Source organism: Squalius cephalus, assembly GCF_949319135.1.
Source record: "Squalius cephalus genome assembly, chromosome: 19".
Taxonomy (NCBI): Eukaryota; Metazoa; Chordata; class Actinopteri; order Cypriniformes; family Leuciscidae; genus Squalius; species Squalius cephalus.
In genome coordinates this window covers 21,670,860-21,683,683 of record NC_137140.1, presented here as the reverse complement: position 1 = coordinate 21,683,683, position 12,824 = coordinate 21,670,860, and the positions used below count along the sequence as shown (strand labels likewise).

At 38.1% G+C, this 12,824-nt stretch overlaps 1 protein-coding gene across 6 annotated transcripts in view; it reads right to left on the bottom strand.

The window, feature by feature from the left end:
* rab18a (RAB18A, member RAS oncogene family) overlaps nucleotides 1–12,824 on the bottom strand; it is an 81,490-nt gene that overhangs the window by 66,621 nt on the left and 2,045 nt on the right. For 2 of the 6 annotated variants that reach the window (XR_013819298.1, XR_013819299.1), the window contains exons 4-7: nucleotides 12,696–12,768; nucleotides 12,371–12,489; nucleotides 12,013–12,079; nucleotides 10,229–10,429 (exon numbers count right to left, since the gene is read on the bottom strand). Coding sequence is in view for 4 of the 6 variants with exons in the window: in XM_079852086.1 (XP_079708212.1) it covers nucleotides 10,257–10,429; nucleotides 12,013–12,079; nucleotides 12,371–12,489; nucleotides 12,696–12,768 (432 nt within the window). In the remaining 2 variants the exon portion in view is untranslated. Of the gene's footprint in view, nucleotides 1–8,462; nucleotides 8,511–8,926; nucleotides 10,430–11,035; nucleotides 11,898–12,012; nucleotides 12,080–12,370; nucleotides 12,490–12,695; nucleotides 12,769–12,824 lie in introns of those variants that run through there. The other 4 variants (XM_079852086.1, XM_079852085.1, XM_079852084.1 and 1 more) reach the window with 4 other exon arrangements.

Here is a 12,824-nt window from a genome sequence, read left to right as displayed (position 1 = left end):
TCGTGACGTCACGTAATACGCAATTACGTTGAAAAGGTCACGCTTGAAAAATTTCTGTCCTGAAGAAAATTTTCTTTTAGGCTTTTTAATATTAAAGCACCCAGGATACGCACACGAAATGGGCATTTTAAACGATAAACTGACACAAATACATTTGAATACGTGTATATGGTCCTCCTTCCGCACATTTGTAAACACGTCAAACGTGACCCTTAGATAAGACCCTTATTCATCGTCTGGTATCGTTTAAAGCCCTTTGAAGCTGCACTGAAACTGTCATTTGGACCTTGAACCGTTTGGGTCCCATTGGAGTCCATTATAAGGGGGAAAATCCTGGCATGTTTTCGTCAAAAACCTTAATTTCTTTTCGACTGAAGAAAGAAAGACATGGACATCTTGGATGACATGGGGGTGAGTAAATTATCAGCAAAAGTTTTTTTAAAAGTGAACTAATCCTTTAAATACAGTTACACGAGTAGTTACACGACCAAGTATGGTGACACAAAATAAAACGTGGTGCTTTTCTAAGCGGGTAAAAAGGATAACAATAATGTATGGCGGAATAGCACTTGGGAGCGCTTCGACTCTGCGCAGTAAAAAGTCACGCCTGAAAAATCCTCTCCCCCTCTCACTTCTGTCATTAGAACCAACGTGACTTTTTACTGCGCCGAGTCGAAGTACTCCCGAGTCCCAAGTGCTAATTCCGCCATACATTATAGTTCTCCTTTTTTGCTATTTTATTTTACTTTGTATGCTTTGTTTTACTTTTAAAATGCAGCATTACACTAACATAATAAGGCTACACACATATAATGACGTAGTTAGAGACTTTCTGCTCACAGGAGACACTTGAATTGGTAATATCAGGTGTAGAAAGGGCTGCTGGGATGTGAAGGAGGGATATGATGGCCCACCTGGTCTGTTATGTGCTGTAGCCTTATAATAAAGCCGCTGGTGGCAGGACTGTGAGCTCAGAGCACGTATGACCTCACTCTAGTGTAGGCGCTACTGTCTAGAGCTTGATTGGCCAAATGTAAACATTTTAGCACTGAACTTTGCCAAAGGTGAAATCAGACTTGAGACCTCCAGCAGTGTAGTCGAAAGCATCTCAAAGCAAGGCTGCTTTTGCACTTTTAAAGCCAGAAGTGTAAGAAAGAATTACTGGCACTCACTACACGCTCAGAAAAGCATTAATCATTAGCTCTATTTTTTGTACCATACAGTGTAAAACATTTTCAATGAGCCAACAAATCATAGTTTGCGCATTAACAAGTGCACTAAAGTGAAAGTGTTTAAATCTGAAGCAGTTAAATCAGACTGGCCTGTTAGGGGCGGTATGTAAAAACAGACAGGTTATCTACAACCTGGGACAGACAAGTAAAAACATAGTAGTGATTTACTGCTACTTTTAAGTCCACCAGTATTACACAATTTGATGGGTTCCACATTATATTCCAACAGAGGAACAGAGACTGGCTATTGCAACATCCATCCATGAAACTTCAGGCAATTCTGTGACTTCAACTCATCGACGTGTCCAAGTGCACCAGATCAGACAGTCAAAGAGAAATAAATACTACAATTATTTCACAAGGCAAGATTATTTACACAAAACAGAGAGTCTGTTACTGCGTGTGCCAATCATATGACCCGTAGGACCACCAGATTGTTTTCATCCTCTTTCCGTTCATTCCTCGGGAACACAGAAAAGGGACTGTCTCAAAGAAACATGCGGTTTTTCCATGGCATTGCCTCTTCTGCTTGAGGAAAACTTACACCCTGCGAGTGTTGATACAATGTGATTAGTTTATTATAGAAGCCTGTGGCTACAGTGCTCTATACTGTAGTAGTCAATCTGGTAGTCTTTATGTGTGCATGTACATGTGGAGTGAATGACAGAATGCTACAGGAATCCCACTGAGCGGACCCAGGCCAACGGGATGTCATATGGGAGCACACTGAAAACCACAGATCTGCTAAAGATGAATGAAGCCACTAATTCATACTCTGGCCTCCCATGTGCCCACTTAGCTTTGTGCTAAAAACTGACTTTGAGAGCAAAGGACCCTTTTTCCTTTCAACATAGGGCCTTTTATTTTCCATCACCACTAAATCAATACGCGAAGGGCAGAAGACCATGGTCATGGTCACGTCAGAATTCATGCGGTAGATATTTGCATTATGGAATTTAGACAGCGTTATTAATTTCATTTTTATTGATGGGGAAAGCGCTGTTGCCCATTTGTCTGGAAAACAAAAGGTGAGGAAAGAGAAGAAAGCAGAATTGGGTTTCTGGATGTCAGAGCTCTGACAAATATAGAGATTGGAAACTGATCTGAGAGCGTGGAAAGCCCAGCCAAGTGTAAATTGTGTGCAACGGATCTTACAGCCAAGATGGCCATCTGTCCAGAGCAGAAAATTGGAATTCAAATGTTTGTTTTAAAGATTGAAATCAGGGACCAGACAGTGAGCTTCTTCATTCAGTACATGCCAGTTTAGCTCTTTGCTCTCAAAGTCATAGTATCTTATAAGGCTGGGTAAAAAATATCTATTTCTCGATTTTAATCGATTCTCAATTTTACGAACCGATATAGATTCTTAAATCCCAAGAATCGATTAGTCATCCTGTTTTCAGTTGATGAATGAAACATTGTAGTGCGCATCCCATCCAATAAATCGCAATAATATTTGTGTTTTGTTACTATTGATATGAAACAGTCTCAGATTTCAAATTACGTCCATTTTCTTACGAAATTCAAAAATATAAATACCATTTGGCGCTGTGGCGTGAGATCACTCTGGCTCAGCTCAAGAGAAGCACATGATCTTCTCATCCGCCTTAATAATACCAATTACAGCGCGAAATATACATGAATGAGCATCTGAAAGTGTGTTAAAAGATGAGTACAACTTATCGAAATCCGTATCATGTCACATGTAATCGCTCAGTGTTTCAACCGTGGAAAGACGTCAGTAAACCAGCCTGTAAACAATATGTCAAGTAACGTCACATTTACTTCAGAAAAACCATATCCAGTGACCATAAACTCTAGAAAAATCAACTCTAGAGAGGAGCATTTTGCTAAATATATGCACCATATTACATATTCATTATAATTTTTAATGTTCTTCAATATTTAATACATGTTTGAATAAATCTGGCAAGTTTTTATGACAGCCACCATTTAAATGTTTATATTTCATAGAACTTTATTATTATAAAAATAAATAAAAGTGTAATTTAAGTGTTTGCATACAAATCAGTTAATTTTTACCTTCAATATTAGACTACAACTGACTCCCATAGTTTACAGCATTAGTTAAGAGATTTGTTTTCTTTGAGAAAATTTGCCATGTATTGTACCTGATATCCAAAATAATCAATATTGAATCGAAATCGAATCGAATTGTGAAATTTGTGTCAATACCCGGCCCTAGTATCTTAAATTAATGCCAAGCAGTGAATTACTAGCTACTAATTACATCTTTAACAGTGTAATTAGATTACTGTACTATTACTAATATATAAAGTATTGCATTTCTTATAACTAATTACTTTCTAAATCCCATATCAACCCTGGCCAGTTGATGGAGACACAAAACTGCACGTTTGATCCTTTCAAATAATCAATATTCAATTGCAATATTTAATTATTTTCAATTATATTCAATGACCAGTGTATTTAAAGAGAGGTTATACATTAAAAACAAACATTTTAACATAAAATTTTGATGTTAAATCCACTGTTTTATATAGAATTGTTCTATAGTCTAAACAGTATTTAATGCAATTATATCAGAAGTAACTTATTAAATTACAGCAATCCCATACTTTACTTTTTCAAGGGAAAAGTAATTAAATTACACTAATTATACTACTTAGTAATTAATTAAACCCAACACTGCTGCTAAGGCTGTGGTTTTTAGCCGTTTTGACTTGATATTGTCCAAGATAGCCCCCCATATTGGCTTTCCTCTGCTGTAATTATGACAGTTTAAATGAATTATGACAGTTCAACAGAAACTGGGAGTGTTGATATATTAAAATAATGACTTACAATTAATTTTGTGATTCTGTGATTTCAAGATTCTTATTTGTATGTTCCTCACAATAGTTACAATTATACGGAAATGCACAAATGAGATCGCACAAATTTATACGAATTATCCACCAAATCGCCGAAACGTAAAATAGATAGAAATTGCTAAGATATTGTGTTGTCTTAAGGGACTTATATGCAATCATGGTTCAAAGATGTACCTTTAAGGTTACTGCCCCAGTCAGTGACAAAGTGTTTTACTAAAAGTAACATTTTTGCATGTTGGTGCACACTGCACAGTAGAATAATTTGTAATGTTGAAAGTTATTACAAATTATTACATCCATCAAGTTATTGCATTCAACCAAAACATGTTAAAAGAACAATTTTGTATCAGTGAGACTGAGGTGTAATAATGTCATTGAAAGGCCACACACACAGCTTGTGAGTTTAGGTTGAGTATGAAGGAACTGCACTATCACCAATATGAACTTCCCAGGTACATTGCCAACTAGTCAGAAAAGCTAATCACCAAGAAAGAATAAACTGTGGTTATTCTAACAGTTCATGCATTTTAAACACTTGAAAGCAATTGATTATGACAGTCGCAGAGGATTATTGCAAAAAATAATTACACGTTTTACCAGACTTTTCTAATCAACTTGATCCTTAACATAAATACTGTTTCAGATCCAGATAGTCTCATTCTGAATTTGAAAATGGATTGCAGCCAAGCAAATTGCTTTTCAGACCAATGTCACGCTTAACTGAGGCTTATAATCTGGCCAAATATGCCATCAATAAACTAGAGGATCCGTGGTACAAAGAAACCCTGCATTTCACCACACATTAAGATGCAGTTACCGTATAACTCTAATGAAAATGTTCCTTTGGTTTATACACAGCACGATGCGCTAAATGTGCCTCTAGAGTGAAATACGGATTCCGAAATCATGGCTAAAGCCTGACCCTTCGTGCACTTTCCGCAAGCCATCCTCCGACCCACAACTGCTTTGGCTGTGTTTCCCCGACCGACACGGCAAATCAATCACTGATAACGAGAGCAGGGCGTGCGAGTAGGCCAAACGCAGTGATTTTTGGGGAACTCGACACCTTTTGAAACCACTATTGCAGTCTCATAATGATCTCATGCAGGACAGTGTGATGAGCCCACAGAGAGGCCGTCTGAGCACTGAGCCATGCACGGGAGAGAGAGGGGGAAAGAAAGCATAAAAGATGATTGTTAATGAGATGTGCTGATGGCCTAGACAGAAATGCACAGATATAAGCGCTCAGTTTGGCGTAATGAGCAAACAGTGTCTGGAAAACAGAACCCACTGATCTTCTAGTCTTCATAGAAGGCAACAGTGTTAATCTCACCAGCTAAATTACTGACAAAAATTGTCATTGATAAAGAGTTAACGGATATGAAAAGTAAAATATATATGAGATGAGAAAAATCAAACAACGCTGGATATTAACAATGCACTAAAAATGTTTCTTGATGAAGAAAAATCTAGAAAGAATGATTATCAATAATGTAGGGGATTGAACTGCTTGAGCTGCATGAGCTGAGGCAACAGTATATAAAGAACGGTAAACTGAAGCACTTTGTTAATGGGTTAACTTACCCAAACACATACTATAGCCTACATGATATGAGATTGATTACATATTTACACATAAACTTAATATTAGGCAACAACTTGCTTCTGCACAAAATGACGCCAATGATCATGATCAATGTTATTTTCGCATACTAAATTAAGATGCAATTTTAGTCAGACTAAAACAGACTACATTGAATTTTGTTGTGTAAATGACAAAATATTGACTACATTGAAGGGATATTTTTTGTCAAAAGACAAAAACAAGAAAAATTTAACTGACCGCCAGTCATCTACAAAGATCTAGGCTACTGCACCCTAGTTCACTTGAGAAGAGAAATTCTATCATCATTTACTCACCCTCAAGTTGTTTCAAACCTGTATAATTTCTTTCTTCTGCTGAACACAAAGGAAGATATTTTGAAGAATGTCGGTGTGGCAAGCAGGACGAGGACGAGGCCGAGGCCCGTGAGAGAACGACGCGAGGCCGGTGAGGTGGTACGATTACTAATAACTGTACGTTCACACCGCCGCCGGCGAGAGCGGCAAAATTCGCTCTCGCCGCCCTGCCACCGACGCCGTAGAAAGATTCGAGGACGCTCTGACGCTCTGACGTAGATTAGAATGCGTGATTTTATAAAAAACTTCATTTAAAGGGGCCGCAAAAACCGTTGCTGCAATTGGTCAAAATCATTATTATTTTGAGCAAATGAATTGCATTCCTGCTTAAAAAACAAGCGTTTTTAGTTCAAAGAAGTTCTAGCGCGAAAATGTTGCCTATAAATAGTGTTGCGCAGCTTTTTCTAATCAACTAACAACACTATGGATGACAAGTCGTACAATAACGGGAAACCCGCAACAGAAATGATTAATTTTTCCTCCATTTTGCTTAGGAACTAATGTGGTGGGAACCAAAGTTTACAGAATTGTGTTCTCTCGTATCCTCTCAGGCGGAGGACTTCTACATTCCGACTGGTTGCCGCTGGTTGCCGCCGAACCGCGTCATAGCTTATTACCATAAAGTTGACTTGATTTCAACTCTTCTCGCCGCTCTCGCCGTCCAAGACGCGCCGCGCCGCCCTCGCCGGAGCTCGCCGCCGGCTCTCATTGAAAATGAATGGCTTCCGGCCACTTTGACGCTCTCGCCGCCGGCGGTGTGAACGCACAGTATCGAGCGTCACTGCGCGAGTGCGCGCCACTCAGGCCTCGTCATCTCACGTTATTAAAGTTTCTTAGTTTGTTTGAACGTTCGCCAGGTCCCGCCTCCTTCTTCCCTGAATTGCTTACCATGCTACAGTTGATGGACCCCATTGACTTCCATAGTATTTTTTTCCTACTATGGAATCAATGGGGTCCATCAACTGCCGGGTTACCGACATTCTTCAAAATATCTTCCTACATCGATGTGTTGAGCAGAAGAAAGAATACAGGTTTGAAACAACTTTAGGGTGAGTAAATGATGACAGAATTTTCATTTTTAAAGGTGCTCTAAAACTAAGCGATGTCACGCGTTTTTTAGACTGAATTTTTTCGTCACATACAGCAAACATCTCCTCACTGTCTGCTAGATGCCTGTCCCTTGAACACACTATAAAAAAAACGCGGTCTCTGTAGACAGCCCAGGCTCCACAAACTGGGCCAGCCTGGACCAGAAACATAACAAACAGTGTTCCAGCCAATAACTGACAAGAATGATTTGGGGGTGGGGGGTTAGTGCGCGTGCACAAGAAGGGGGGTGTGGGAAGTGGAGGAGAGAGAAGCATGAAGAGGGAAGCTAGCTAGAGGAGAGATGTCCTAGACAACAACTAATGTTAGAATTATATTCTCTTGAATTTTGATAAGAGACTACGTTCCGATGAACTAAGAAGAGGGAAAAGGAGAAGGAACGCACAAAGTCCCGAATTTACATCGGAAAAGCCTGTTTCAGGAAGCACGGGATGAGGAGGGAGGGTCGAGCAAGCCTCCGTTTTTTTGACAATACTTCGAACGTCAACAAGAAGTGACGTCACCCAACATCGCTTAGAGCACCTTTAAGTTAACTAAAATGAAGATAATGTAGATAATGCAAAAACAAAAAAACAACAACAACAACCTTGCAAAGCCTGACTCCACTGTTGAGGCAGCCAGAAAGAAATGCAATGTTAAAAACTCAAGACAGGGGCCTAATCCAAACCAAAGTCGATAAATACGCTTTACCTGAAAAGACCAAAATGAATGGTCACCCGCAAAAGTCGAATTTTGGACACTGATCCCCAGAATACTGGTCCAAACCAGGCTTTTAAACTACCCTAACCAGCAGCGTAATTAGGCCTAAGTATTATATTATGCAATTATAATATTGCGCCTGGAATATCCGTTCCTGATCCAAGAGAAAGGTGAAACTTGCAGGTGGAAGCATTTAGGGAAGACTCTGGAGGAAATATAACATACTGAATTACAGGACTATAGCATGGACCGCCAGTCATATAAGGACAATACCGTATGGACACCACAAATCGCCATTAATGCATGATCGACACATGCTTTCTTCAAAATGTGAATTTAATCCAAAGAAGATTTTTCAGCTATGCCTTCATTTTTCAACAAGGAATTACACACCTCTTGGTCAAACGGCTCTGAAGACATATCCACGGTGAAAAACCTCACTAAGGTTACCGGACCTGCCTCTCTGTCCAAATACAATAATTTGGCTTCATCACATCGGACGGGTGCAGAAACCATATGAAGATGCCGTCTGAACATGTGAATAAGCAAACACTTCAGTCACTACAGTGTTCACACAGAAATGTAACGGGAAACGGTGAAATCACAGAGGCCTGGAGATACATTCCTGTGGTGGCTCATATTTAACAAGAACTCACTGCTGGAAAAGGTATGAGAGAAAGTGAAAGAGAGAGAGAGAGAAGAGTATTCAAAGACAAAATATTGTCATTTCAAGTTCAGCATTATAGTGAAGAGAGTCAAACATCAACATTACAATGTATTTATGAGCATTTTTTGATAATATTTACATACAGCAATTCATGTGCAATAACAGTATGCAGTATTGCGTTAATGCATTCTTGTGTATTATGGTTTTTGGATTTAATGCTGAATAGCAATAACTTACATACAAATATCTATAAAACAGAGAAATGTGATCAATTCAAAATTAAAGTCCTCAAATCAATTAACTCATATGGGAGGATTTTGATATGTAGTGAATGGTTAAAAAATACACTATTACATATAACTGCCCTAAAAGACAGAAGACATCATTGCATGCACCTGGAAACTATACAATACATATATAATCTTCTAATAATCAGCATTTTTTTAAAACAAATAAAAGGAATGCATAAATGCTCGAAATTAGGAATTCTCTGTGGGTGTACATACAAACCCAGCGTTTTCTTCCACGTGTGCCACACACTTTCTGAAACCACCCAGTTTTTTAAGCAATGAATACAAGACTAGACATCTGGGACCCCCTGGAGGTTTCTCTAAAACAAACAGAACAGACTAAATAGTCCAGATCGAATAGTCCATAGTCCAGATTAAACCAAGAGAATGGAAATATTCATTTGGCATCGCTATTAAGTGTCATACATTTTTTGGGGGAACATTTATTATTTCTAAATTTGTTCTTTTGTTCCATTTGTGTGTGTGTGTGAAAACCAGCCATCTATAGTCACACCCCAATGACTCACTCGAAGGATTTTTAAACATTTTTTTTCCTTTCTCTGAGATGGACAGACATGTCAGGACAGTAAGTGTTACACTGTCCATGAGTCTGCAAGGCGAACAGAAAGAAATGAAACTTTTCCATCGATTCCTCTCTATTCTAGTTATTTTTTACCCTGTTTTTATGCGTGTAAAAGAGATTCATTGTGCCAATCTGTTTGATTTATAAACCCTTCAAAAACATGTATTTAAGTGGGCGGTCCAAGTCAATAAAAGTAGTAAAACACAGATCCAAAACCTTGGTAACTCTATTATTGTGTAAAAACTGAGGGACGTGGAGAAACAGAGACAGAACTGATAGAACTGAATTGAAGACAGATACATGTACCGAGAGAGAGGAAAGAGAGTGACTGACAGTAGGAAAAAGTGGGATGCAAAGATAGACAGATAAAGACAGAATGGTGTTCCGCATGTTGCAGACATCAAGCGAGGGCATGTTGATGGAAATCTGTGTTCTACTGAGGTCTGATTCCAGCAGCTTGAAAGGTCGAGTTAGACTGATGAGTGTTTACCTCTCACTAAATAAGAAACACAGGCACTGGGACAAAACAAAGTAAAACATTGCGAGAAATATACAAACCAAAAAGCAAACTGATCTGAGGTATAATGGAGTAATCAAGCTTTTTGATCCCCCTCCTGAATACAAACGATGAGCATGCCATCAATAGAGTTCTTTGAATGAATCTCATCCCAAAAAAAAAAAAAAAGGCAACGGTCCCTAAGGCTTATAAAGTTTTCCAGCCAGCATCCTTGTGTGTGTCGCTCTGTTAAATGATCAATGCTTTAAGCATGTGATATGACTGTTTTCTTATGACAACTTTGCTCGTGTACGTGTGTGTGTGTGTTAACTAATCTAACCTGCACTGTTTAGACACCAGTTTGTGGGTTAGAGAAGTGAGCAATATCCCCCACAGCCTCCTTGACCAGATTGAGAGATTTCAGACAGGGCAACTCCTCTTGTCTTGTGCACGCTCTCCCACAAGCCAGGAGTTTGCAGGATTTTCTCCACCAGCTCCTCAAATGCACATTGAACACCGTCCCTCGTCTTAGCACTGGCCTCTGCATGAGAGAGAGAGAGAGAGAGAGAGAGAGAGAGAGAGAGAGAGAGAGAGAGAGAGAGAGAGAGAGAGAGAGAGAGAGAGAGAGAGAGAGAGAGAGAGAGAGAGAGAGAGAGAGAGAGAGAGAGAGAGAGAGAGAGAGAGAGAGAGAGAGAGAGAGAGAGAGAGAGAGAGAGAGAGAGAGAGAGACACAAGTGTACAAACACTACACAGACTATATCACCGGGAGAAATCTATGACATGAGGACCAATCACTAAGGAGCCACAGGAAAATTACATCATGATAATGCTGATTGGATATCACAACAAAAACTTTAACTAGCTACTATCCTGAGTTGTGACGTCAAAGGCACCAGCAGAGATATAAGTCCATAATAAATCCATTTTATGGTTGTCACTCCAAAATAGAATTAGACACTGTAAAAAAAGTATAAAATATACTGTATTATACAGATATATTAGCTATTTATATATTTATATATTATATATATATGCACACACACATTGTTTAAAAGTTTTGGTCTAAGATTTTTTTTTATGTTTTTGAAAGAACTCCTCACCAATGCTGCAGTTATTTGATAAAAAAAAGTTTTTTTTTTTTTTTTTTGATGTAATTTATTCCTTTGATGACAAAGATGAAGAATTTTCATTCTAAAATCATTTTAATATAAAATGTCCTATTATTATCATCAATGTTACAAACAGTTGTGCTGCTTAATATTTTTGTGGATACCATGATATATTTTTAGGATTCTTTGATGAATAAAAGTTTAAAGGAACAGCATTTATTTGAAATAGAAACAATGTAAAAGTCTTTACTGTTAATTTTCAACAGTTTAATGTCTCCTTGCTGAACAAAAGTGTTCAATTCATTTCATTAAAACAAATCTTACTGACTCCAAACTTTAGGTATGGTGTGCAAGAAACACTTGGTTTTTAATATTGAAAGTCAGTAGAAAGTAGAAGGGGATAGGAAACATTAAATTTGAAAAAAAAGAAAAAAAAAAGAAACATTGGACTCCAGCACATAGGCTGCAGCCATATTGTCCATCTGCAGATTTCATTTGGTGTGAGGGCTTCACGGCTAATTCAGACAGATTGCTGCTTACATACCCGCTCATGAGGCATGTCACATGACTTACAAACCAAACCCACAGCGCAGAAGAATGCAGGACGTCACCCACAAATACATATACAGGGCTGTTACGATTACACAAGCTCAAATGAGAAATAAATCAGAACCATTGAAAAGTCTGACTTGAATTTACTGTCATAATAAATGAATGCTCAACTCATACAAATAATCCATCTTTCAATTAAATAACATAATCTTTGTTTTTCAGCAAATGGGCCCAAGTGTTTAAAAATAGTAACCTGTGTGTATTACGGCCGTTGAATAAACTAGCTTACGTCAAAAGTCGGATTTTTCCACGTGTGAAGGTGATGAATCTTGAAATGAAATATGGGAACTGAAACCAAAGTAAAAGGGCAATGTATTCCTATTTAAAGCTAATGTTTTAGTAAATGAGGGCTCATGAGTAATTCATCACAGTATGAAGGGAACATCCTAGTGTGACAACTCACCTATGAAAAGCATGGAATGTTTTCTAGCGAACTTCAGACCCTCGTCTCGCTCTATCTCACGGTCTTCCTGCACAAAGAGAGAAAAATCAGTCATTGTTTTCTATTAGAGTTGGGGTTTTCCATGTCCATTATTTAATCCAGAATAACTACTACTTTTCTGTAGATACATATAGAGCAGTGTAGAAATTAAGCTGAAATAGCAAACACAGATCTATGTCAGGCTTTAGGAACTGGTTGCAGGCAGGTGTTTTAAAGAAATATATGGGAATATATAGGGAAATATATGTCAATATTTTATATATATTGAAAGTCTGTATTAGCTATATAAAAAAACTAAAATGCATCAAGTATAACTTACCTTATCAATTTTGTTTCCCACAAGCATCTTGACAAGGTCATTTCTTGTACAGTATGTGTCCAGCTCATTCAACCAATTCTCCAGCTTAGCAAAAGTCTCCCGCCTAGTGACATCATACACTAAAAAGACACAATATGACAACAAGATAGTTAAGTACACATTCAATTAGATTTATGCTTAAATCAGACAAATATAAATCACAACATTTGACACCACTCCATTTTATCAGACTGTAATTTTGCTGGTTACATAAACACTTTGGATCGATATAAAGCAGTATAAAGTTGTCAAGGTTTTTTTTTTTTTTTATTCATGATTTGCTTACCCAGAATGACACCCTGAGCTCCTCTGTAGTAACTGGGTGTTAAAGTTCGAAAACGTTCCTGTCCTGCTGTGTCCTGTAAACATTAAACAAAATCAGCCTTCAAGTGAAATGGTGTTAAAAAAAGAAGAG